The 27627-nt window shown below is 42.0% G+C and overlaps 1 protein-coding gene across 3 annotated transcripts in view; it reads left to right on the top strand.

Annotated features, from left to right (window-relative positions):
* masp1 (MBL associated serine protease 1) overlaps positions 1–27627 on the top strand; it is a 65274-nt gene that overhangs the window by 27711 nt on the left and 9936 nt on the right. Inside the window, exons 6-9 of one of the 3 annotated variants that reach the window (XM_055896591.1) lie at positions 7741–7888; positions 8721–8851; positions 20929–21007; positions 23695–23832. In XM_055896591.1, the coding sequence (XP_055752566.1) occupies positions 7741–7888; positions 8721–8851; positions 20929–21007; positions 23695–23832 (496 nt within the window). Of the gene's footprint in view, positions 1–7740; positions 7889–8720; positions 8852–20928; positions 21008–21267; positions 21548–23694; positions 23833–27627 lie in introns of those variants that run through there. The other 2 variants (XM_055896592.1, XM_055896593.1) reach the window with 2 other exon arrangements.

Here is a 27627-nt window from a genome sequence, read left to right as displayed (position 1 = left end):
CATAAACTTACGTACAGGTAACAGACGACATCGAAACGAAAACGAAACAAACAAACGCTACAGTCCTATGTGGTACGAACATAACATACGGACACAGGAGACAATCACCCACAAACAAACAGTGAGAATGCCCTACCTAAATATGACTCTTGATTAGAGGAAAACGCAAACCACCTGCCTCTAATCAAGAGCCATACCAGGCAAACCAAAAACAACATAGAAACAGATAACATAGACTGCCCACCCAAAACTAACGCCCTGACCATAAACACATAAAAACTAACATAAATAGGTCAGGACTGTTACAGTACCCCCCCCTCAAGGTGCGAACGCCGGGCGCACCAGCACAAAGTCCAGGGGAGGGTCCGGGTGGGCAGTTGACCACGGTGGTGGTTCCGGCTCAGGACGCTGTCCCCACACCACCATAGTCACTCCCCTCTTCTGTCTACCCCCTCCACTGACCACCCTAAAACTACTTTCCCCAAAATAAACAGCCAGCACCGGGACAAGGGGCAGCACCGGGACAAGGGGTAGCACCGGGACAAGGGGCAGCACCGGAACAAGGGGCAGCACCGGGACAAGGGGCAGCACCGGGACAAGGGGCAGCACCGGGACAAGGGGCAACACCGGGACAAGGGGCAGATCCCGGCTGAAGGACTCTGGCAGGTCCTGTTTGGACGGCTCTGGCAGGTCCTGGCTGGACGGCTCTGGCAGGTCCATGCAGGCTGACGGCTCTCGACACTCATGGCAGACTTACGGCTCTCTACGCTCATGGCAGGCTGACGGCTCTCGACGCTCATGGCAGGCTGACGGCTCTCGACGCTCATGGCAGGCTGACGGCTCTCGACGCTCATGGCAGGCTGACGGCTCTCGACGCTCATGGCAGGCTGACGGCTCTCGACGCTCATGGCTCTCTGACGGCTCTGGCTGCTCATGGCTCTCTGACGGCTCTGGCTGCTCATGGCTCTCTGACGGCTCTGGCTGCTCATGGCTCTCTGACGGCTCTGGCTGCTCATGGCTCTCTGACGGCTCTGGCTGCTCATGGCTCTCTGACGGCTCTGGCTGCTCATGGCTCTCTGACGGCTCTGGCAGATCCTGTCTGGTTGGCGGCTCTGGCAGATCCTGTCTGGTTGGCGGCTCTGGCAGATCCTGTCTGGTTGGCGGCTCTGGCAGATCCTGTCTGGTTGGCGGCTCTGGCAGATCCTGTCTGGTTGGCGGCTCTAGCGGCTCCTGTCTGGCTGGCGGCTCTAGCGGCTCCTGTCTGGCTGACGGCTCTAGCGGCTCCTGTCTGGCGGATGGCTCTGTAGGCTCATGGCAGACGGGCGGCTTTGCAGGCTCATGGCAGACGGGCGGCTTTGCAGGCTCATGGCAGACGGATGGCTCAGACGGCGCTGGAGAGACGGATGGCTCAGATGGCGCTGGGGAGACGGATGGCTCAGATGGCGCTGGGGAGACGGATGGCTCAGATGGCGCTGGGGAGACGGATGGCTCAGATGGCGCTGGGGAGACAGATAGCTCTGTAGGGAGGAGAAGGAGAGACAGCCTGGTGCGTGGTCTAGGCACCGGCTGCGCTGGAGAGGAGGAAACAGCAGGAGAGAGAACCCGGAGAGACAGCCTGGTACGGGGGGCTGCCACCGGAGGACTGGTACATGGAGGTGGCACCGGGTCTACCGGACCGTGAAGGAGGACACGTGCTCTTGAGCACCGAGCCTCCCCAACCCTACCAGGTTGAATGAACCCCGTAGCCCTGCCAGTGCGGCGAGGTGGAATAGCCCGCACTGGGCTATGCAGGCGAACCGGGGACACCACCTGTAAGGCTGGTGCCATGTACACCGGCCCGAGGAGACGTACTGGAGACCAGCTACGTTGGGCCGGCTTCATGGCACCCGGCTCGATGCCCAACCTAGCCCTCCCAGTGCGGCAAGGTGGAATAGCCCGCACTGGGCTAAGCACGCGTACTGGGGACACCGTGCGCTTTACCGCATAACACGGTGTCTTACCAGTACGACGCCTTCTACCTCCACGGTAAGCACGGGGAGTTTGCTCGGGTATCTTACCCGGCTTTGCCACACTCCTCGTGTGCCCCCCCCCCCAAGAATTTTTTTGGTCTGACTCACAGGCTCCCAACCGCGTCGTCGCGCTGCCTCCTCATACCAGCGCCGCTCAGCCTTCGCTGCTTCCAATTCCTCCTTTGGACGGCGATATTCCCCTGGTTGAGCCCAAGGTCCTCTACCGTCCAAGATCTCCTCCCAAGTCCAGAAGTTCTTGTTGCGCCGTCGAGCATTCCCATACCGCTTGGTCTCTGTTTGTTGGTGGGTGATTCTGTTAAGGCTGACGCTCTCCTCATCCTCGGATGAGGTGAGGAGAGAGGGATCTGAAGACCAAAACGCAGGCTTTGGGAAATAAGCCATCTTTATTAAGCAACGATAAAGATGGCAACACGAAACGAAACAAACACTTGCAAAACTACAAAATAACAAAACGACGTTGACGAGACCTGAACATAAACTTACATAACTAAACATAAACTTACGTACAGGTAACAGACGACATCGAAACGAAAACGAAACAAACAAACGCTACAGTCCTATGTGGTACGAACATAACATACGGACACAGGAGACAATCACCCACAAACAAACAGTGAGAATGCCCTACCTAAATATGACTCTTGATTAGAGGAAAACGCAAACCACCTGCCTCTAATCAAGAGCCATACCAGGCAAACCAAAAACAACATAGAAACAGATAACATAGACTGCCCACCCAAAACTAACGCCCTGACCATAAACACATAAAAACTAACATAAATAGGTCAGGACTGTTACACATAGCCACATCATTAGCTAGCAATCTAGCAGGTTAATTGGGGAAACCACATTTAACAAAGTTCTGTTTCGCAAGAAAAGGGTAACTGTTTTTTTTTTTTTTTTACTATTAATTGCATTGTGTAGATAGCATGAGCTAATAGCCCATGATGCCTTTCTGTCATAGTATCTTCCCTGGAAGCAGCACAGTTCATACCTTCTCTGTACATCTGCCCTTGGAGTAGCAAGAACATTGCTTACTCACCTCAGCCAACAGTATCACTCATTCTGCCATAACTTTCTCCAGTGCAGAAAAACAATTGCATTACTCCTCTCCAAATTAATCTTCCTCTGAGGCAACAAAACAAAAAGTATTGTCTATTCTATAGCATCGCCTTCCTCAGAGGCAGCAGTGTTTTCAACGTAGCAATTCTACTCTAGTAACCTCAGCTGAGGTAGCAATAACTGTACTAGATTTCTTACATATTATTATATTACGAAACTGGAAAAAAACAACTTGTGTAAAAAGTAAACATCCGCACCTCAATGGTGTCAACTGTGTTTATGTCTGCGTAATGAAAAAGTAGGGGAAAAATAAAAACTTCTGACTATTTCTGGTCTAGCGATCTATGACAAACGAGCTCGCTGCCCAGACTTACATAATTACAAAGAGGAGATTCTCCTTATTTTAAAATAGTGCCCGTGTAACAGTTTTGCTTCCGTCCCTCTACTCGCCCCTACCTGGGCTCGAACCAGGGACCCTCTACACACAGAAAAAAGCCACCCTCAAAGTATCGTTACCCATCGCTCCACAAAAGCCACGGCCCTTGCAGAGCAAGGGGAACAACTACTTCCAGGTCTCAGAGCGAGTGACGTCACCGATTGAAACGCTATTAGCGCACACCCCGCTAACAGGCTAGCCATTTCACACTGGTTACACCCGACTTGAAAAAAAAAATAATATATTCTTTGCGAGATATTTAGCGAAATAGACAGACATGCTGGGAAATATGGTTATATTATGAAACTGGGCTCCACGGCGGATGTAGAAAGTAAACATCCGCACCTCGATGGTGGTAACTGTGCTTATGTCTGCTTAATGAAAAAGTAGGGAAAAAATTGAAACTGACATGTATATCTGACTATTTATGGTCTAGCGATCGATGAGCGAGTGACGTCCCCGATTGAAATGCTATAATATTAATAAAATGAATTAAGCCAAATTTCTTAATCAATCCCATATACTATGTTATTACAAAAAAGGTTTTAAATTCTCTGGTCATGCCAATACGGAATACTATCAAATGCTTCTCAGATGCCCTCTGGTGGTCAAACTAGCAATAACTTGCAGTAACAGAAGAAATGGCTGAGAATTAAATGATGTGCCACAGAATGCTGCAGCAGCACGCAGGGAGTGCCGCAGTATGACGCAACTTTTAAAGAAGGAACCACTGTAGGCGTACAGAGGCCCATTATCAGCAACAATCGCTCCTGTGTTCCAATGGCACGTTGTGTTAGCTAATCCAAGTTTATCACTTTAAAAGGCTAATTGATCATTATAAAACCCTTTTGCAATTATGTTAGCACAGCTGAAAAACTGTTGTTCTGATTAAAGAAGTAAGAAAACTGTCCGCCTTTAGACTAGTTGAGTATCTGGAGCATCAGCATTTGTGGGTTTGATTACAGGCTCAAAATGGCCAGAAACTCTTCAGTCTATTCTTGTTCTGAGAAAGGAAGGCTATTCCATGTAAGAAATCGCCAAGAAACTGAAGATCTGGTACACCGCTGTGTAACACTCCCTTCACTGAACAGAGAAAACTGTCCCTAACCAGAATAGAAAGAGTGGGAGGCCCCCGTGCACAACTGAGCAAGAGGACAAGTACATTAGAGTGTCTTGTTTGAGAAACAGACGCCTCACAAGTCCTCAACTTGCAGCTTCATTAAATAGTACCCGCAAAACACCAGTCTCAACGTCAACAGTGATGAGGTGACTCCGGGATGCTGGCAAAGCAAAAGCCCTATCTCAAGTCACTCTGCATATTTTGAAAAGGACTTGCACATTTGTGGCCTGCTGGAGGTCATTTGGCAGGGCTCTGGCAGGGCACCTCCTTGCACAAAGGCAGAGGTAGCGGTCCTGCTGCTGGGTTGTTGCCCTCCTACGGCCTCCTCCACGTCTCCTGATGTACTGGCCTGTCTCCTGATAGCGCCTCCATGCTCTGGACACTACGCTGACAGACACAGCAAACCTTTTTTCCACAGCTCGCATTGATGTGCCATCCTGGATGAACTGCACTACCTGAACCACTTGTGTGGGTTGTAGACTCCGTCTCATGCTACCACTAGAGTGAGAGCACCGCCAGCATTCAAAAGTGACCAAAACATCAGCCAGGAAGCATAGGAACTGAGAAGTGGTCTGTGGTCACCACCTGCAGAATCACTCCTTTTTTGGGGGTGTCTTGCTAATTGCCTATAATGTCCACCTTTTGTCTATTCCATTTGCACAACAGCATGTGAAATTTATTGTCAATCAGTGTTGCTTCCTAAGTGGACAGTTTGATTTCACAGAAGTGTGATTGACTTGGAGTTACATTGTGTTGTTTAAGTGTTCCCTTTATTTTTTTGAGCAGTGTATATTTAAAATCAAATACTTGTAGTATTTTACTGGGTGACTTTCACTTTTACCCTGAGTCATTTTCTATTAAGGTATGTTTACTTTTACTCAATTATGACAATTGGGTACTTTATCCACCACTGCACACAAGTGCATTGCAATATTGTTGTATGGTGGTATTATACAATTTGTATTGTAGATATGTAGTGGTATAATAATGTTATATTATGTACTATTTTATGTTTTGTTTTGTGTGATGGAAATGCCTTCATGTGTTTGGACCCCAGGAAGGCAGCAGCTAATGGGGATCCCTAATACATACAAATACAAACACAAATTACTGTTACTACTTTTGTGTATTTGGATTACGTAATCTAAATAAAATGTAATCCAAGTTACATGTCATCTGTTACTACCCAACCCTTTGCCAAACATATGTTGATTCTCTAACCTTAACCTTAGATGCAAATCCAAGTTACTAAATATGGTCAAAATCTGCAGTAGGATCACAGCGGTGCCACAATTAGCCCTCGCTGAGCTATACAAGTAGCACGTCAGCCACAAGGCTTCCTCTCTTTTGGCTTATCAATCGTACCCTCAGTACTGTGAGTTTGAACTGTTAGCTTCGTCCTTCGGGAGCCGGTACAGCGTACCCATGCTTAAGACTGCTAAAGCTCAAGCATCTTTGATCCCCAAGGCAATAGCTGCAGTGAATTCTAAAGTGTGATTAACCTTGCTTGATTGACTTTTGGCCTTTGTACATTTGCACTACTTGCATTTTGCACTTATCGTCAGTGGTGGAAAAAGTACCCAATTGTCATACTTGAGTAAAAGTAAAGATACCTTAATAGATAATGACTCGAGTGAAAGTCACCCAGTAAAGTACAACTTGACTAAAATTCTAAAAGTTTTTAGTTTTAAATATACTTAAGTATGAAAAGTAAAAGTATAAATCATTTCAAATTCCTTATATTAAGCAAATCTTTTTAATTTATGGATAGCCAGGTGCACACTCCAACACTCAGACATAGTTTACAAGCAAAGAATCTGTGTTTTGTGAGTGTGTTAGTTCGCCAGATCAGTGGCAATAGGGATTACCAGGGATGTTCTCTTGATTAGTGCGTGAATTGCACAATTTTCCTGTCCTGCTAAGCATTAAAAATGTAAAAGTACTTTTGGGTGTCAGGAAAAATGTATGGAGTAAAAAGTACATAATTTTCTTTAGGAAACGAGTGAAGTAAAAATAAAAATGGTCAAAATCTAAATAGTAAAGTATCGATACCCCAAAAAACGACTTAAGTACTTTACACTACTGCTTATCGTACTTGCACCTTTCCAATGTTGTAGCATTATATGGTTTTATATTGTGTTATTTATACCTGCCTTTTTATATTTAACTCAAATTGCACTTCTGGGACAATGAAGATATACTGAACTGAACTGGTCATACCAAACATTCAAACTAAGATTTAGGTACATCATTTATCAGTAAACAACAGCCATTCACGACCACAGTTTGTTATCATTTAATTACTATGTGAAGGCAATTAACATACATTTGTTGACCCACTGATCTGTATACAGTAAATGTGAGCCAATTTAGCCAAACCATTCAGAAAATGTAGGAGATAAAATCCCGGCCAATTTTACAGCATCAGTGGGCTGCGCAGGCAGGCAGGCAGGCACTGCTCCTAAAAGCTGTTATACCATTCGCCAAGAATAACCAACCAGGCTAGGCCAGACCATGGCCAGTCAGACAGGGTCACATTGGGCTTTCCCACAATCACCCTCAGCCACAGCTTTGGAAAATCTGGAACGCTTAGATTTTACAATCAAGCCAGTCAATGTCGCCTCGCATCATGCACACAATTAATCAACTTAAACTGAAGGAGATTTGGGAGGGAGTGACCGCAAGACAAAGCTGATTGAATTACTGTATGAGTGTTTCTTTGGAAGGGTTTGTGTAGGATATTTGGTCATGGGGTTGTGTAATAATGAGGATAATGAGATGAGGAGGAGGATCGATGACCATGACAGCAATGATTGTAGTCATGATGATGATTGTAGTGATGACGACTATGATGATGGTCAAGATAAAAGTGAGACACCTTGATGAGACCACGCTTCCTGCCTCGCATCCGGACATTCTCTCCCCGCTTGACCACCTCCCTCAGATGACCACTCAAGGCATGAACCTTCTAATGACTGTCCATCTCACGATGTCGTTTTTTGTGTGCTTTGAAGCGCTTTGAGATTCTTTGGAAAGCACTGTAGAAATGATGATGATGATGATGATGAAGTGGTGGTGTGTTTGACCTGCAGATCCAGGCTGGAGAGAAGGAGTATGGTCCATTCTGTGGTGGCCGGTCACCAGGCAGGATCCAGACAGAGAGCAACAAGGTCCAGGTGTTCTTCCACAGTGATAACTCTGGAGAGAACATCGGCTGGAGGCTCTCCTACACCTCTTCAGGTCAGCCTCACTGTAAATATTCATATGTCCTTGTGTCCACTTTTCCAAAAATGCAACTTTTTTTAACTCTGTTGAATGTCTTCATTTGTGTGAAGGAAGAAGGGGAAACATTAGTTGCGTACCAAATTGCACCCTAATCACTATTTAGTGCTCTAATTTTGACCAGTGCCCATGACTTCTCCCAACCAACCAGCAGCCCATACTTGTTATTTATGTAAATCTAAAAGGGTTGGGATAGGCATTACGTACATTCGGTACACTCGAAGGGTTTTTCGGCTTGTCCCCATAGGGCAAGGCTGCCCAATTCCGATTCTGGAGGGCCGAAAACACTTCTGGTTTTCATCCTCTCCTTCTAATCAGGGACTGATTCAGACCTGGGACACCAGGTGAGTGCAATTACCTACCAGGTAGAAACAAAAAACAGAAGTGTTTTTCTGCTCTCCGGGACCGGAATTGGGCAGCCCTGCCATAAGGGGAACCTTTTATCGTTCTAGCCTAGATGGAGCCCTCTGTGTTTTCAAAAATTCTGGTAACTTTCACAAAATTCCATGGTTTTCCAGAGCATTCCTAGGATACTAGAGAGAATAAGCAGACAATTCAGAGTCGTCCAACCAGGATTTCTGAGAAAAAAATACCACTTCGCTGGTTTTGGTCGAGCCACCCCAACAAAACACGTGAAGATGAACACGCACGCAATACAAGTAGAATACAACAACGGAAATGATAAAACTGTAATATCTTAAATAATCAATGAATTAATGAAGTCCGTTGTAAGCAAAAAAAAAAATGTTTCCTGGTTTGATTATCTAGCCTGTATCCTGTTTGTTTTCAGGAAAGAGTCAGTGTCCCGTCCCTGTGAAGCCCCTCTATGGCCAGCTGGATCCGGTACAGATCCAGTACTCCTTCAAGGACCACGTCCTGGTATCCTGTGACCCAGGATACAGACTGAAAAGGGTGAGACAGGTTGGGACCATACACTCTTGTTGAAGTCTTGTTCCCCACTGTAACAATACTCTTTATTTATATGAAGGGATGACCAGCTGGCAACCACCCAGTCTCCATGGTGAGAAAAACTATACTCTTAAAGATAGCAATCTGCATGTTTGACAGTACCAGTCAAAAGTTGGGTCACACCTACTCATTCAAGGGTTTTTCTTTATTTGTACTATTTTCTGCATTATAGAATAATAGTGAATACATCAAAACTATGAAATAACACAAAATGGAATCATGTAGTAACCAAAAAAGTGTAAAAGATTTTTGGTTAGATTCTTCAAAGTAGTCACCCTTTGCCTTGATGATAGCTTTGCACACTCTTGGCATTCTCTCAACCAGCTTCACCTGGAATGCTTTTCCAACAGTCTTGAAGCAGTTCCCACATATGCTGAGCACTTGTTGGCTGCTTTTCCTTCACTCTGTGGTCCAACTCATCCCAAACCATTACAGGACAATAAAATAGCATGAGCAACAGTATCAACAACTTTTGACAGGTCCAAAAACAAAGCAACACATTTGATTTTAGCGTCTAAAGCATTGACAAGATCACTAACAACTAAAGTTGTTGCTGTCATACTGCTATGCTAAAGCCTAAAACCTGATTGGTATTCATTCAAAATACATTTCTCAGATAAGAAAGAGCAATGTTGTACATTTACCAAGGATTCAAGAATCTTAGCTAGAAAAATCTAATCAAATTTTATTGGTCACATACACATGGCTAGCAGATGTTAACGTTTTATGGCTGCCATCCCACTACCGGTTTGATATGACTACAGCGAGTGAAAGTGCAGGTCGCCAAATTCAAAAAGCAGAAATCTCATAATTAAAATTCCTCAAACATAGATTTGTCTTATATCATTTTAAAGGTAATCTTGTTGTTAATCCCACCAAAGTGTCCGATTTCAAATATGTTTTTCAGGGAAAGCACTACAAACGATTGTTAGGTCACCACAAAACCACAATAAGCACAGCCATTTTCCCAGCGAAATATAGCTTTCACAAAAACCAGAAATAGAGAAAATTAATCACTAACCTTTGATTATCTTCATCAGATGACACTCATAGGACTTAATGTTACACAACACATGCATGTTTTGTTTAAGTTCATATTTACATCAAAAACCTGAGTTTACATTGACGCGTTAGATTCACTAGTTGCAAAAACATCAAGTGACTGTGCACATCGTTTCAACAAAGATAAATCATCATAAATATAGATGATAATTCAAGTTATACACATGGAATTATAGATATACCTCTCCTTAATGCAACCGCTATGTCAGATTTCAAAAAAACTTTACGGAAAAATAAACCATGCAATAATCTGAGACGGAGCTCAGAACAATAGCCAAATTAGGCGCCATGTTGGACTCAACAGAAACCAGAAAATACATGATAAATGTTTCCTTACCGTTGATGAGTTCATCAGAATGCAGTCCTAGGAATCCCAGGTCCACAATAAATGCTTGATTTATTCGTTAATGTCCGTTATTTATGTCAAATTAGCTACTTTGGACATGTTTACCAAACGCCAAACCCAAAGCGTGTCCACTACCGTCCACTATAACGTGACGAAATGTCCAAACGTTCCGTTACAGTCAGTAGAAACATGTCAAACGATGTACTGAATCAATCTTTAGAATGTTGTTGAATAATGTTCCAACCGGAGAATTTCATCGACTTCAGTTGACCGATGGAACGGAGCTGACTCTCACGTGAACGCGCGTGTTCAATGCGTGATCACCTCCTGCCAGAGCTCACTAATTCTTGTCTCCTTCGGCCCCCCTTTACATTAGATTCATCAGACAAAGTTCTATTGAGGAAGTGAAAACTCATCAATATCTCTCTGTGATTTCAATGAGAGCTTGGTTGAAAATTGGCACCCCCAGAAAAAATACAAACAGGAAGTGGACCTTCTCAGGTTTTTGCCTGCCATGTGAGTTCTGTTATACTCACAGAGATAATTCAAACAGTTTTAGAAACTTCAGAGTGTTTTCTATCCAATATGAATAATAATATGCATATATTAGCAACTGGGAATGAGGAGCAGGCCGTTTAATATGGGCACCTCTGTGCACCTTTCATCCAAGCTACTCAATACTGCCCCTTCAGCCATAAGAAGTTAATGCAAGTGTAGCGAAATGCTTGTGCTTCTAGTTCCGACAGTGCAGTAATATCTAACAAGTAATTTAACAATTCAACAACAACTGCCTAATACACACAAATCTAAAGGGATGGAATGAGATATATGGATGAGCGATGACCGAGTGGCATAGGAAAGATGCAATAGATGGTATAAAATACAGTATACAGTCTTGGCCAAAAGTTTTGAGAAGGACACAAATATTAATTTTCACAAAGTCTGCTGCCTCAGTTTCTATGATGGCAATTTGCATATACTCCAGAATGTTTGATGAGTGATAAGATGAATTGCAATTCATTCAAGTCCCTCTTTGCCGTGCAAATGAACTGAATCCCCCAAAAACATTTCCACTGCATTTCAGCCCTGCCACAAAAGGACCAGCTGACATAATGTCAGTGATTCTCTCGTTAACACAGGTGTGAGTGTTGACGAGGACAGGGCTGGATATCACTCTGTCATGCTGATTGAGTTTGAATAACAGACTGGAAGCTTCAAAAGGAGGGTGGAGCGTGGAATCATTGTTCTTCCTCTGTCAACCATGGTTACCTGCAAGGAAACACGTGCCGTCATCATTGCTTTGCACAAAAAGGGCTTCACAGGCAAGGATGTTGCTGCCAGTAAGAGTGCACTTAAATCAAGAACTATCAGATCATCAAGAACTTTAACCTCTTGAAGTTAGGGGGCAGAATTTTTATGTTTGGAAAAATAACGTTCCCAAGGTAAACAGACTATTTCTCAGGCCCAGATGCTAGAATATGCATATAATTGACAGATTGGGATAGAAAACACTGTAAAGTTTCCAAAACTGTCAAAATATTGTCTGTGAGTATAACAACTAATTTTGCTGGCAAAAACCTGAGGAACTCCAACCCGGAAGTGCCTTTTATTTGGAAAGATCCCTGTTCCATTGCCTGCCCCTCCTCCATTTAAAGGGGTATCAACCAGATTCCTTTTCCAATGGCTTCATCAGGCTGTGACCAGGCTTTAGACATAGTTTCAAGCTTTTATTTTGAAAAATTTGCGAGATTTACTCAAACGCGTCAGATGTTTTTTGATTAGTTCATGCGCCCGAGAGTTGTAGCTCAACATTTTCTTTCTCTGTAGTATTGAATAGTTTACCGTCCGGTTGAAATATTATCGATTATGTATGTTAAAAACAACCTGAGGATTGATTATAAAAAACGTTTGACATGTTGCTACGAACATTACGGATACTTTTTGGAATTTTTGTCTGCCCTTCAGGACCGGAACGAGCCTGTGGTTTTCTGAACATAACGCGCAAACCAAATGGCGTTTTTGGTTATAAAACTCATCTTTATCGAACAAAAATAACATTTATTGTGTAACTGGGAGTCTCGTGAGTGCAAACATCCGAAGATCATCAAAGGTAAGCGATTAATTTTATTGCTTTTCTGACTTTCGTGACCAAGCTAATTTGCGGCTAGCTGTTCTTACTGTTTTGTTTAGTGATTGATAAACTCACAAACGCTTGGATTGCTTTCGCTGTAAAGCATATTTTTTAAAATCTGACACGATAGGTGGATTAACAACAAGCTACGCTGTGTTTGGTATATTTCACTTGTGATTTCATGATTATAAATATTTTTTGTATTTCTTTTGAATTCAGTGGTTGTTTACGAAAATAATCCCGCTAAAGGGATCCGTGCGTCAAGAAGTTAACTATCTAACGTTAGCTGGCTGGCTCGTTAGCTAACGTTACATGACTTGTGTACATCACCCGTTGAATATGGCTGGTGTCAGTAAACGTCTGCAAAAAAGCATAATGAAATTGTTGCCAGCAGGGCTGGTTAGGCTGTTTTCATGTTGTCCAGAGGTAAACAAATCATCGGCCAGAGCATCAAGTGTGCGATCCGAGAGTGAAACAAGATGGGTGGGGCTAAAGCTTAAGAGGGTGTGAACAATGCTGAATGGGTGTAGACAAAGAAGATCTCTTCACTCGATAGCAAAACATTCAAAGGCAATTTTTTTCAAAAGTGAGTTTACAAGGTGATCAACTTTCAAAGCAGAATTACTTTCCCATTGTTCCTCAAATGCAGTGTATGTTTTACCATTTTGTAGCTCTGAGTCTCTACTTTTATCCATTGTCAAAAACACCACTTCACATTTTGCTACATGAGACCGAATCCAGGTTGTGAGTCACAAATCAGAAAGGCTGAATCTGATTACTATGTAACCGCTCTTTCGGATTGTAATGAGAACCCGGCTAAATTCTGGAAACTGTTAAATCCCTGAAGGGATTGACTTCCTCCTCTCTGCCACCAGAAATTAATTAAGACAATGGTCTCTTTACGGAAAAAAATGCCATCATTGATGCATTTAATCACCATTTTATTTCAGCGGGCTATCTCTTTGAAAGACCTTCTGAGCCTATTCACAATGATATTAGGCTGGATGCTGATAGGGGAAACCTGCTGAACGGTCAGAGAAATCACAGGCAAAGCTTTTCTTTAAGACTATTGTTGTGGAAATTCTACATAGGGACGTTCGAAGTCAATCTTAAATGAATCATTCTTAAATATCAGCATGGTATTTCTCAAAACAAGGTTCTGGGCATACTGCCAAATTGGAGATACTGATAGTGAGGATTCGTCCAATCGGTCATTTGCATGAACACAGAAATTGGTTATTAGAAAAGCATATGAATATAACACAGATATGGGTTATTAGAAAGAAAAAAAACATAACAATTACCATCCCACTATTGACAGAAAAAGAAGCACTGGATCCTTTGCTAGCAATAGACAGCAAAAAATCCACAGGGGGTAACCAATTGGATCCCGGTCTGCTTAAGTGTGTAGTGCCCATCAATGTTGGCTCAATAACCCATATTTTGTATTTAACAATGTTATAAAGAAATATTTCAAAAGTATGAAAATAAGCACTGTGCTGTCACTCCATAAGGGCAGGGATAGTATTGATCGTAATAATTATCGCCCGATTTCTAGGCTTCCTTGTCTTGCTAAGATTTTTGAATCCTAGGTAAATGTACAACTTTGCTCCTTAATTATCTGAGAAATGTATTTAGAATGTAAACCAATCCGGGTTTAGGCCTTAGCATAGCACTCTTACAGCAACCACTTTAGGTCTTAATGATTTTCTCAATGCTTTAGACGCTAAAATGAAATGCGCTGCTTTGTTTGTGAACCTGTCAAAAGCTTTTGATACTGTTGATCATGCTATTTAACAGAAGAAGTTGTCCTCGATAGGCCTGAGCTCTGACGCCTGTTTGTAGTTTCACGATTATCTTAGTGTCACGTCTGCTCCCGCTCCCCCTCTCCCACGCTCGAGGCCACCAGTTCACTCATTACGCACACTTGCCACCATCGTTACGCTCATTCCCGAGTCAGCATTGATGCTGTTTCTCCTGTCCAGACGCTCTTCTTGTTTTGTTTCATGCCTATTTATTATTAAATCCACACCCTGTACTTGCTTCTTGTCTGTCGTTACAGAACCGTTACAGTTAGTTACAGAACTCAGGCCATCGTGATTGATGGGGTTAGGTCTGAATTTCTTGAAGTACATAAAGGTGTACCACAGTGGTCGATTTTGGGACCTGTTCTCTTCACTATTTATATAATCACCATTGGTCAATCTGTAAAAAAAATAGTAAACTTCATCTAAACTCAGCAAAAAAAGAAACGTCCTCACTGTCAACTGCGTTTATTTTCAGCAAACTTAACATGTTTAAATTACATGTTTGAACATAACAAGATTCAACAACTGAGACATAAACTGAAGAAGTTCCACAGACATGTGACTAACAGAAATGGAATAATGTGTCCCTGAACAAAGAGGGATCAAAATCAAAAGTAAGTCAATATCTAGTGTAGTAAGTACTGCAGTGCATCTCCTCCTTGTGGACTGCACCAGATTTGGCAGTTATTGCTATGAGATGTTACCCCACTCTTCCACCAAGGCACCTGCAAGTTCCCAGACATTTCTGGGGGGGAATGGCCCTCACCCTCTGAACCAACATGTCCCAGACGTGCTCAATGGGATTGAGATCTGGGCTCTTCGCTGGCCATGGCAGAACACTGACATTCCTGTCTTGCAGGAAATCACGCACAGAACGAGCAGTATGGCTGGTGGCATTGTCATGCTGGAGGTTCATGTCAGGATGAGCCTGCAGGAAGGGTACCATATGAGGGAGGAGGATGTCTTCCCTGTAACGCACAACGTTGAGATTGCCTGAAATGACAACATGCTCAGTCCGATAATGCTGTGACACACCGCCCCAGACCATGACGGACCCTCCACCTCCAAATCGATCCCGCTCCAGAGTGCAGGCCTCGGTGTAATGCTCATTCCTTCGACGATAAATGGGAATCCGACCATCACCCCTGGTGAGACAAAAACCGCGACTCGTCAGTGAAGAGCACTTTTTGCCAGTCCTGTCTGGTCCAGCGACGGTGGGTTTGTGCCCATAGGCAACGTTGTTGCCGGTGATGTCTGGTGAGGACCTGCCTTACAACAGGCCAACAAGCCCTCTCAGCCTATTGCGGACAGTCTGAGCACTGATGGAGGGATTGTGTGTTCCTGGTGTAACTCGGGCAGTTGTTGTTGACGTCCTGTACCTGTCCCTCAGGTGTGATGTTCGGATGTACCGATCCTGTGCAGGTGTTGTTACATGTGGTCTGCCACTGCGAGGATGATCAGCTGTCCATACTGTCTCCCTGTAGCACTGTCTTTGTGTTAGGAGAATTATGTTCCAGGTTCATAACCCAATTTAATTATATTACTCAGTCTGCAAACTAGAATTTGTAAGTTCCTGGTCGAATGAAACAGACGGAGGGGCCAGCTAAAATAATTAAAAATGTTTATTCACGGGAACGTTCTAAAGTACAAAACAATACATTTTATACTGACTTCTCATGCCCACACATTCACACACCCAACCATACGCACACACATATACACACACAACCATAATACGCACACCCATACACACAAACAGACGCACACAATGTCCTGCTACGCACACACTGTCTCACTACCCAGCCGACAGAGATTAGTGACCTTGTCCTTGACACGTACTCCCTGTTCTCTCCCAAATCTCTAGTCAGATCGGCACCGAGCTCAGACAGTCTGTGTTTAAAATACCAGAAAGACATATTGTCTTTACCCTAATTCTGACTAGACTACACATTTATTGATTATGATTTTATACATTCTAATCATTCAATTAACAGATCATTTTCACCTAACACTTAGGCGTCTCACAGTTACGACATTGCAATTTATTGCCCTGGCCACATCTGCAGTCCTCGTGCCTCCTTGCAGCATGCCGAAGGCATGTTCACGCAGATGAGCAGGGAAGCTGGGCATCTTTCTTTTGGTGTTTTTCAGAGTCAGTAGAAAGGCCTCTTTAGTGTCCTAAGTTCTCAGCTGTTAGTGCTGTTAGTGTCTTAATGACCGTTCCACAGGTGCATGTTCATTAATTGTTTATGGTTCATTGAACAAGCATGGGAAACGGTGTTTAACCCTTTACAATGAAGATCTGTGAAGTTACTTGGATTTTTACGAATTATCTTTGAAAGACAGGGTCCTGAAAATGGGATGTTTCTTTTTTTGCTGAGTTTAAATGCGTATGATACTATTATACATGCTATTACCCCGACTGTTGATCTGGCTTTGTCAAAATTACAGTTAGATTTTATAGCTATACAGGAATCCCTTGCAGATTTTAAACTTTGTCTTTATACTGGCAAAACTAAATACATGTTTTTAATCTCTCGTAATAATGTTTCAGATGAACTACATGTTGACTCATTAGATGGTTCTCCAATCTAAACGTGTTCCCGTATTTAAATACTTTGTCATTTTGGATTGATATGGATTTGACGTTTAAAAATAGTAGTATCATCCACATATTGATTAAGTTTACAATTTTTTACAGAACACCAAGGTAACCTGCCTAAATGACTACCGACCCGTAGCACTCACGTCTGTAGCCATGAATTGCTTTGAAAGGCTGGTCATGGCTCACATCAACACCATTATCCCAGAAACCCTAGGCCCACTCCAATTTCCAACCACACCAACAGATCCACAGATGATGCAATCGAGAGCATCACCACCTGGTATGGCAAATGCTCGGCCTCCGACCGCAAGGCACTACAGAGGGCAGTGCGTACGGCCCAGTACATCACTGGGGCCAAGCTTCCTGCCGTCCAGAAACTCTATACCAGGCGGTGTCAGAGGAAGGCCCAACAATTTGCCAAAGACTCCAGCCGCCCTAGTCATAGACTGTTCTCTCTGCTACCGCACGGCAAGCGGTAACGGGAGCACAAGTCTAGGTCCAAAAGGTTTCTTAACAGCTTCTACTCCCAAGCCATAAGACTACTGAACAACTAATCAAATGGCTACCTGGACTCTTTGCATTGTACCCACCCCACCCACATTTTTAAGCTGCTGCTACTCTCCGTTTATTATCCTTGCATAGTTGAGAAAGAGAGAGAGAGACCTGTTCAAATAATCATTACATGAATTGCATCTGGAGTGATACTTTATAATTTCACTTTCTGTGAAACTATGAATAATGTTCTGTAAATGAGTTCATGCCAACAAATCCAATACATGTCATTAAAAACTGTTCAGTAAGGACAACTTTTATCAGACCAGGGGTGAAAACCTGATTGGCTGAACACGGTACACAACACACTGGCCTTCTTGCCTTTAAATCAGGTTAAGGAGGAAACTGTAGCCTTTGCAGTCTGAATGGAGAATGTTTTATGTACAAACCGGTCCATGGATATAAGTGTATTTTTTTATTTTTTTATTTCCCCTTTATTTATCTACAACTGCGACCTGGCAAGATAAAGCAAAGCAGTGTGACAAAAACAACAACACAGAGTTACACATGGGATAAACAAACGTACAGTCAATAACACAATAGAGAAATCTGTATTTACAAATTAAGTAAGGAGGTAAGGCCATAGTATAGGCCATAGTAGTGAAGTAATTACAATTTAGCAATTAACTGTAACGGCTGTCGTCTTCCTCCTCGTCCGAGGAGGAGAAGTTTGAAGGATCAGAGGACCAATGCGCAGCGTGGTAATTGTTCATCTTATTTAATGGAAGTGAACAACTCAAAATACAAAAACAACAAAGTGAAAACCGAAACAGTTCTATCTGGTGCAGACACACAAAGACAGAAAACAACCACCCAAAACCCAACAGAAAACACACAAAAAAAAACCCACAAAAACACAAAACCCAACAGAAAACAGGCTACCTAAATATGGTTCCCAATCAGGGACAACAATTGACAGCTGCCTCTGATTGAGAACCATATCAGGCCAAACACAGAAAACCAACACAGAAATAGAAAACATAGATTACCCACCCAACTCACGCCCTTGACCACACTAAAACAAAGAAAATAAAAAAGAACTATGGTCAGAACGTGAAGTAGAAAAAGTAGAAATACTGGTGTGCAAAAGAGCAGAAAAACAAATATGGGATGAGGTAGGTAGTTGGATGGATGGGCTATTTACAGATGGGCTGTGTACAGCTGCAGCGCTTGGTAAGCTGCTCTAACAGCTGATGCTTTAAAGTTAGTGAGGGAGATATACGTCTCCAAATTCAGCAATTTTTGCAATTCGTTCCAGTCATTGGCAGCAGAGAATTGGAAGGAAAGGCGGCGAAAGGAGGTGTTGGCTTTGGGGATGACCAGTGAAATATACCTGCTGGAACGCGTGCTACCGGTGGGTGTTGCTATGGTGACCAGTGAGCTGAGATAAGGCAGAGCTTTACCTAGCAAAGACTTATAGATGACCTGGAGCCAGTGGGTTTGGCGACGAATATGTAGCGAGGACCAGCCAACGAGAGCATACAGGTCAAGGATCGGTAGGATAGTCAGTTTTACGAGGTTATGTTTGGCAGCATGAGTGAAGGAGACTTTGTTGCGAAATGGGAAGCCGATTCTAGATTTAATTTTGGATTGGAGATGCTTAATGTGAGTCTGGAAGGAGAGTTTACAGTCTAGCCAGACACCTAGGTATTTATAGTTGTCCACATATTCTAAGTCAGAACCGTCCATAGTAGTGATTCTAGCCGGGTGGGCGGGTGCGGGCAGCGATCAGTTGAAGAGCATGCATTTCGTTTTACTAGCGTTTAAGAGCAGTTAGAGGCCATGGAAGGAGTGTTGTATGACATTGAAGCTCGTTTGGAGGTTTGTTAACAGTTTCCAAAGAAGGGCCAGATGTACACAGAATGGTGTCGTCTGCGTAGAGGTGGATCAAAGAATCACCTGCAGCAAGAGCGACATCATTGATATATACAGAGAAAAGAGTCAGCCCGAGTATTGAACCCTGTGGCACCCCCATAGAGACTGCCAGAGGTCCTGACAACAGGCCCTCCGATTTGACACACTGAACTCTATCTGAGAAGTAGTTGGTGAACCAGGCGAGGCAGTCATTAGAGAAACCAAGGCTGTTGAGTCTGCCGATAAGAACATGGTGATTGACTGAGTCGAAAGCCTTGCCCAGGTCGATGAAGACGGCTGCACAGTACTGTCTTTTATCGATGGCGGTTATGATATCGTTTAGGACCTTGAGCGGTTGCACACATTCCCTTTGGAGGTTTAGATGAAATGACTTAATATCGCTATCTGCCAGCCTTTGGGCTGTCTCCGGACATCAACCCCATTGACAACCTGGGGTTTGAATTAAAGAGGACAGTTCATAAGCGTATGCCGAAGAATATCAAGGATCTGGAAGTATTCTGTATGGAGGAATTGTCTAAGATCCCTCCCAATGTGTTCTCCAATCTCATAAAACATTTTAGAAAAAGGCTCAGTGCCGTTGTCCTCACACGGGGAAGGTTGCGGAGTATTGAAAATATGGGTGCCTTTCTTTTTAATGTATTTTTTGTTACTTGTCTCCTTCTCTGAGCATTTGTATTAGTATAAAATAATACAAATTCCCACATTTCTTTGAGCATTTAATATAGCTCAGTATTTGTATTATTTATTTTGGTACAGTCTTTTTTGCTCATCTTTATCAAGGGTGATAATTATTTTGGACCCAACTGTATATGTATGCCACTTAGCAGACACTTTTACCAAACCGAATCATGCTTGCATACATTTTCGTATGGGTGGCTCCAGTAGGAATCGATCCCATGACCAGAGGCGTGCATAGGGGCCCCCTCAGATTTGACTTATGTAATACTACTAGCCACTTAACAATTTTAGCAAGTCGGCTTTAGCTAGCCCAGATAGATTCCCAGCTCATAACTAGCTACCAAGAAGCCATTCAGGCTATCAATCAAGTTAGAGTAGCAAGCTTGTCTAACTATCTTAGCTGGCATGTCTGCTGACAAGGTTGGTAGACTTTAGAAAGCAAGCAATAACTTATGTACTGTAATGAATAAGACTCATATATATATAATTATTTTTTTTATTTTTTTTAACCTTTATTTAACTAGGCAAGTCAGTTAAGAACAAATTCTTATTTTCAATGACGGCCTAGGAACAGTGGGTTAACTGCCTGTTCAGGGGCAGAACGACAGATTTGTACCTTGTCAGCTCGGGGATTTGAACTTGCAACCTTCCGGTTACTAGTCCAACTCTCTAACCACTAGGCTACGCTGCCGCCCCATATATATATATATATATATATATATATATATATATATATATATATATATATATATATATATATATATATATACACACGCACACGCACACGCACACGCACACGCACACGCACACGCACACACACACACACACACACGTCTTTTTCTATATATATAAAACTTTTTTTTACATAGAATAATGCATAGTGATGCAGGAAAAATCTGTTTTAGCTGTTTGAAAAATGCTATATTTTGTTGATCAATTGTATGTTTCCTCTCTTCTCTCTCTCTCTGAAAGGATGGAGAGGAACTGGAGCACTTTCAGATCGAGTGTCAGAAAGATGGCTCGTGGAACAGTTTTGTCCCACTTTGTGAAAGTAAGAAGTGATCATGTGTGTGTGTGCGCCTGCATGTTGTGTGCGCCTGCATGTTGTATGTTGTATGGCATTGCATTTGGTTCAGTGCGAGTGTCATATTAGTGTCATGTTTAATGAGGCCTCTATATCACATAGATGGTTCTTTCATTGTATTCTGCCTCTGTATATATTTGCATTGTACAGTACTCTGTCTCCTCTTTCCCTCCCTCCGTATTCTCTCTCTCCCTCTTTCCCTACTCCTCTCATCCGCCGCCATCCAGAAATTGAATCTCGGAGGAGCCGTCGATCTCTGCCCAGCATTCTAAGAAATCCGATACTGTACTAAAGCCATGCAGTGACATCTAACCAGTACCCCTATACAGACTTGGTGTCTTTAAGTTCAGTGCTTCTCTAGATTACAAGGTTATGGCATTGGCAAGGAGAGAAGAGCAATCGTAGGAAGTCATAAGGAATCTTTTCCCCTTGTCTCCCTCATCACACTGTACTGTTGATTCTGGAGTGTGACATCACACACTGCAATAAACTCTGGAATCTTTCTTATTCAGTGTGTTTGTGTTTATTTCACTGTAATACTTTATTTGTATTTATTTAGTTAACTAGGCAAGCCAGTTAAGAACAAATTCTTATTTATAATGACAGCCTACCCTGGCCCAATTGTGCGCCGCCCTATGGGACTCCCAATCACAGCCAGATGTGATACAGCCTGGATTTGAACCAGGGACTGCAGTGATGCCTCTTTGCACTGAGATGCAGTTCCTTAGACTGGTGCGCCACTCGGGAGCCCAATACAAATTCAATGGAATAACCACAGCCTAGAACATAGAATCTCAGAGCAGAAGGAGAAGCATGCCATATTTAGCACTATGGAGAATCCACAACCTCTATGGTGGACTGAATTCTTTAGCGTCATGAGCACATGACGAGATGTACAGTGCCACTAAAATATGCTTTCTCCCGTTGGCTCATCTCTCTTCTATCAGTCATTTTATTGGTGATCATCAGACTCCTATCCATTCAGTAGTCTGTAATAGTCCGGGTTTTCCCCAAAGAATATAAGAAAGGCGCTGCACCACTATGTCAAAATTGAAAGAAGGAAATGGCAGTTACAGGGTGTTCAAAAATCTCGGCGCTTTTCATTTATCTGCATTTCCAGCCATTATAGTTAGCCTCACAAAGTGTTTTACCATTTTCTTTTCATGATAACCAAGTAGAAAACCATTTTTTTTTTTACATAAACAGTTACATTCATGCGTTTTATTGACTAAAATAGGTCAGTCAAAGCAAGAACCTAATAAAAATCAATTTACAGTACCAGTCAAAGGTTTGGACACATCTAATCATTCAAGTGTTTTTCTTTATTTTTTACTATTTTCTACATTGTAGAATAATAGTGAAGACATCAACACTATGAAATTACACAAATGGAATCATGTCGTAACCAAAAAGTGTTAAACAAATCAAAATATAGTTTATATTCTTCAAAGTAGCCACCCTTTCCCCTGACGACAGCTTTGCACACTGTTGGCATTATCTCAACCAGCTTCATGAGGTAGTCACCTGGAATGCATTTCAATTAACAGGTGTTTCTTGTTAAAAGTTACATGTGCATGTTCGTGAGAGTCTCTGCTTTTCATTAATAGTTTGTAGCACAAACCATTTCAGACTTTACAGATGTTTTTTTAACTCAAACAGGATTGGTGGGTCCCCCGCGGGACGGTTGGGCTAACGTAGGCTAATGCGATTAGCATGAGGTTGTAAGTAATAAAAACATTTCCCAGGACATAGACATATCTGATATTGGCAGAAAGCTTAAATTATTGTTAATCTAACTGACTGTCCAATAAACAGTAGCTATTACAGTGAAAGGATACCATGCTATTGTTTGAGGAGAGTGCACAGTTATGAACATGAAAAGTTATTCATTAACAAATTAGGCACATTTGGGCAGTTTTGATACAAACGGTTGAACAGAAATGCAATGGTTCATTGGATCAGTCTAAAACGTTGCACATACACTGCTGCCATCTAGTGGCCAAAATCTAAATTGCGCCTGGTTTTGAATAATACATTATGGCCTTCCTCTTGCATTTCAAAGATGATGGTACAAAAAAAACAAATGTTTTTTTCTTTGTATTATCTTTTACCAGATCTAATGTGTTATATTCTCCTACATTAATTTCACATTTCCACAAACTTCAAAGTGTTTCATTCAAATGGTATCAAGAATATGCATATCCTTGCTTCAGGTCCTGAGCTACAGGCAGTTAAATTTGGGTATGTCATTTTCGGGATCCATCCTTGTCTCACAAACACCACTCTAGCTCAGCCCCCGTTAATCACACAGACTAATGGTTGGTACCAACAGATGCAGAAGACAAAATCCAACGGTATACACCTGAAGTCTTTAGCTCAAACACACTTAGATTTGGGGTTAAAAGTCCAAATCTCGCCGGCGTCGCGGTGGGACTGATTGTGTTAAAAAAAAATCCTGTGGAGAACCCTGAAGTCATTAAAAAATCATTCATATTATCAAGTACATGGAGAATAAATGATATCCACCGATCTAATGACATGTTTGTGCTGCTCATGTCCCATGTTTCCTCTTTAACTCTTGTCCAGTTGTCGATCCATTTCTTCAAACCATACAGTATTTGCTAATACTCTTTTTCCTCTCCTTCCTCTCTCAGTGGTGGATTGTGGGACTCCTGGGGAGGTTGCCATGGGTGACGTCATCTTCGAGAGCTCTGGCAACAGCACCCTGTTCGGTTCTAAGATCCAGTACACCTGCAGGGAGTCCATGTACCAGATTCACCCCAAGATCAACAGTATGTTCCCATCTTAGGACCCAACGTTTTCTTGACCATGCAACCTGACCAGGAAAAACTCTGGTCCCTATAAGAGCCAGGGCACGGTTTCCAAAAAAGCATCTTAAGGCTAAGTTCATCGATATAACCTTCATAAGGTAGTCTTTACATTTCCGAGCGGCTTCCCAAAATCGTCTTTATTAACGTTGCACTTGAAAACACTATAACGTCTCCCTCAGAGCACTCTTAGAACAGCAAAGTGCGTCGTTCGATTTCCACTAAACATAGAATGAAGATGTTTCTGTCTCTCTGTGACCGCTGAAAATGTAATTGTTAAATATAAATAGCCTAAAAAGTTTGCAATGTTATATACAAGGGAAGCAAGGATTCAATTTTATTTTTAGGAAAACCGAGATGCACCAAATTGTAAAATGCACCAAATTATATGATAGCTAGATTGGGCTACATATTGACATTACTTTCATATGTATGTACAATCGATAGATCTACCTAGTACTAAACCATTGGATTAGGCTACACCTGAGCAGCTTCAATATTCGTATATTAGGCCTATAGGCTACTATTAAATGAAAGCTCATGCATTTCACTGTAGCCTAACCAATAATCTGAAGGTCAACATAGAGGGTTGCCAGTTGATGTATGACACATCCTGATGGCCATGTTGGAAGCCCACCACATCAATTATTTTGACGACTACAGCCGAGTGGCAACCCCATGCTGCATGATAACAGTGCCTAAAATAAGTTGATTCATCATCACGGTCAACTTCTGTGCAGTATTTGGCTGCTCTAACAAAGCAGGAAAGACAACAGGATTTTTTTTTTTACAGATGACCTGCAATCATGAAACACCAACGAGACAAGACTCAAGAACTGTCAGAAAAGCAAAGAAACCTTTTTACCCGTGAAGACCTGAACCCACTGGTAAGTCCGATCGTTTTTTTAAATATTTTTATTTTAGTTTAGCTGTTATACTAAACAGGTGTTAAGAACAAGACTAAGTTAGCCAACATTAGCCAGCTATATAGAGAGTGAGTTTCAAGTATTTCAGGAAGCAATTTTTTTTACCATAGAAATGCAGCTTTATAACGAAGGATTGTATGCATCTATCATTGCATTTGCAGACTAATGTAAGCCTACTATTCCTAATGTGATGAGTAGATTGGATAGTCATAATTTAGACTATTAATGAGTGTGTAGTGGAATAGGCCTACAGGTTTCTTACCTTTGCACGGGAAAAATGTGGCCTTTGATAAACATTTAAAGAAATTCTACTACACTTTATATGACTGGAGACATTAGCAGAATCTTTTTTAAGATTACAGTAGCCTAGGCCTACTCTGTTGACAGAACAATAAAACAACCTTTTCTTAGATGCAACCATGCAATCTAGATTTATGAGAAGGGGTAATGGTTAGAAGGGATCCAGCTTTTGTCAAATGAATGTTAAAAGTATATATTTTTTAGCATTTTAGCTGAACCTTTTCCTAACCTTAACCTAATTATCTTAACCTGCTGTGTAATTTCTACTAACCTGCTACAAAAAGTCAAATTTTATGTTAATTTGACAAAAGCTGGATCCTTCTAGCCATGACTATGAAAAGGGGAGAAACAAATTCTACAATATGACGTCCAAATAGCCTAGAAGAGGATATTATTGTCTAAAAAGACTCCAGTGGTACTGACCCAATGATCATTTGTTGAGAACTTTGTTCATAAGAGGGGAAATGTATGGACATTACAGTCATAGGAAAAAGGCCTCAATGGCGTAGGACAACCTGCTGTGTTGACGATTGGTTGTTCCAGCAATAGATTTAATCTTTATACAACACCAAAACACCCGAATGAATTAAACACAACCAAACAATCAAGAGCCCTGATGATATAGATGACCTAATGAATTTACAGTATATTCTAACATCAGGTGTGCTTTTCATTTGTTTATGTACTGTAGGTTCACCGGCTGACCTCTATCAAGACACCCATCGACTTGATTCCCACTGTGAAGATGAGCAATGCTGCAGTTTACTACTTTGTCCTTTTCCAGATATGAAAGGAGACATCACTGAATTATACAAGATGCTTGTAATATGCTGTGCTTTGGTCAATCTAAATGATTCTGTTGTGCCATTTGAGTACAAAGCGCCTTCACCTTGTCCTCATGCCCCCTTATACTGTATGACTATATAACATGTCATTTGGAACATGTTAAATAGTATTGTTTATGAGTTTGTGAACATACTGTATTTCAATAATAGGCTATGTTGTTGTATGGGTGAAATGAAAAGTATTTTGTGTGTCATCTCTGCGTTTTCCTTGCCCCATTGAATTAAAATGTTTTTCTTATAGCCTAACTATTCTTTCTTTACAATTTAAACACCTTAGGCAAACCATATTCATTATCACAGTGGCAACTCCAAGAGCCACTGAGACCTTCTGGGAGAAAAGTATCTGTCATTGAACTTGGTGGTAGTAGTAGTTGTGAGTTTGTTTTAAACTAAGGAGCCTAACATCTGCTCCCAGACATTTCACTACCAAGGTTACAAGGGGTTAGATTTGCACTAAACAATTTCATGTCAGCACAATACATGTACAAAAACTAGTATAATGATTAGCCTCATATACATTGTCTACTGGTATCGTTTTTAAATTGAGAACATACTATGTAAACAATCTGTGAGTTAAGCTATTCTTTGCTTCAGATGCAGAATGGCAATGGGTGCGTTGCAAATGGCCATAAGGCAAATGCCATCATACTGTAGGCCAGTGGTTCCCAACTCCGATCCATGAGTATCCCTGACAGTACACATTTTTATTGTACCCCCAGACAAGCACACCTGATTCAACTTGTCAACTAATCGTCAGCCCCTCAATGAGTTGAATCAGGTGTGGTTGTCCGGGGTTACAACAAGAATGTGTGCTGTTGGGGTTACTCAAGGACTGGAGTTGGTAACCGCTGCTGTAGGCCTATGGCTGATTTGCCGTTGCAGGCCAATATCATTTGCTTAATGAATGGGTTCACGTGGCTGATATCCTGAAAAATAGAGTGATAATCAAATAAAACTAATTGGAGAGCTTACCACTGAACTAAAAGGTAGTGTTCATTTGAGAATAAAACACAGAAACAGACAAATTAGAGACAGATTCCCTTCCGCTCTTTATTGCAGGATTGTGACCTGGGATTAATCAACATTGACACTAGTTCATCTTGAATAATAGTTTTAAGTTAACAATTAAAACAAGTTTAAACACTTCACTTCAAATAATTAACACTTTCATATAATTTCAAAGTGCACAAGCTAACTCAAATGTAAAGGTTAGTTGGACATCTTAATAACAAGTAGGCTATTATTAATAAAGCATCATTTCAGCCCATACCAGAGGTGGCCAACCTTGCTCCACTGATCCCTGATTTACTGGGTGAGCAGACATCTATTCAAGCCCAGCAATAGCACACTTAATAATCAACTCATTAGGTTGAGTGTTAGTGCTGGGCCGGAACAGAAGCCTGCACACACAGCAGGGTTGACCTGCTCCAGTAGGTATTAGGTATTTTTATATATAGGTATTTTTATATGTATATGTATATATATATATAATTCTTTTTTTTCTTCTTTTTTTTCCTTTTTTTTCTTTATATATATATACAGTGGGGAGAACAACTATTTGATACACTGCCGATTTTGCAGGTTTTCCTACTTACAAAGCATGTAGAGGTCTGTCATTTTTATCATAGGTACACTTCAACTGTGAGAGACAGAATCTAAAACAAAAATCCCGAAAATCACATTGTATG

This window comes from Salvelinus fontinalis, chromosome 33, assembly GCF_029448725.1.
Source record: "Salvelinus fontinalis isolate EN_2023a chromosome 33, ASM2944872v1, whole genome shotgun sequence".
Taxonomy (NCBI): Eukaryota; Metazoa; Chordata; class Actinopteri; order Salmoniformes; family Salmonidae; genus Salvelinus; species Salvelinus fontinalis.
Note: the sequence above shows the minus strand (reverse complement) of the source record. Positions and strands in the feature narration are given on the sequence as shown.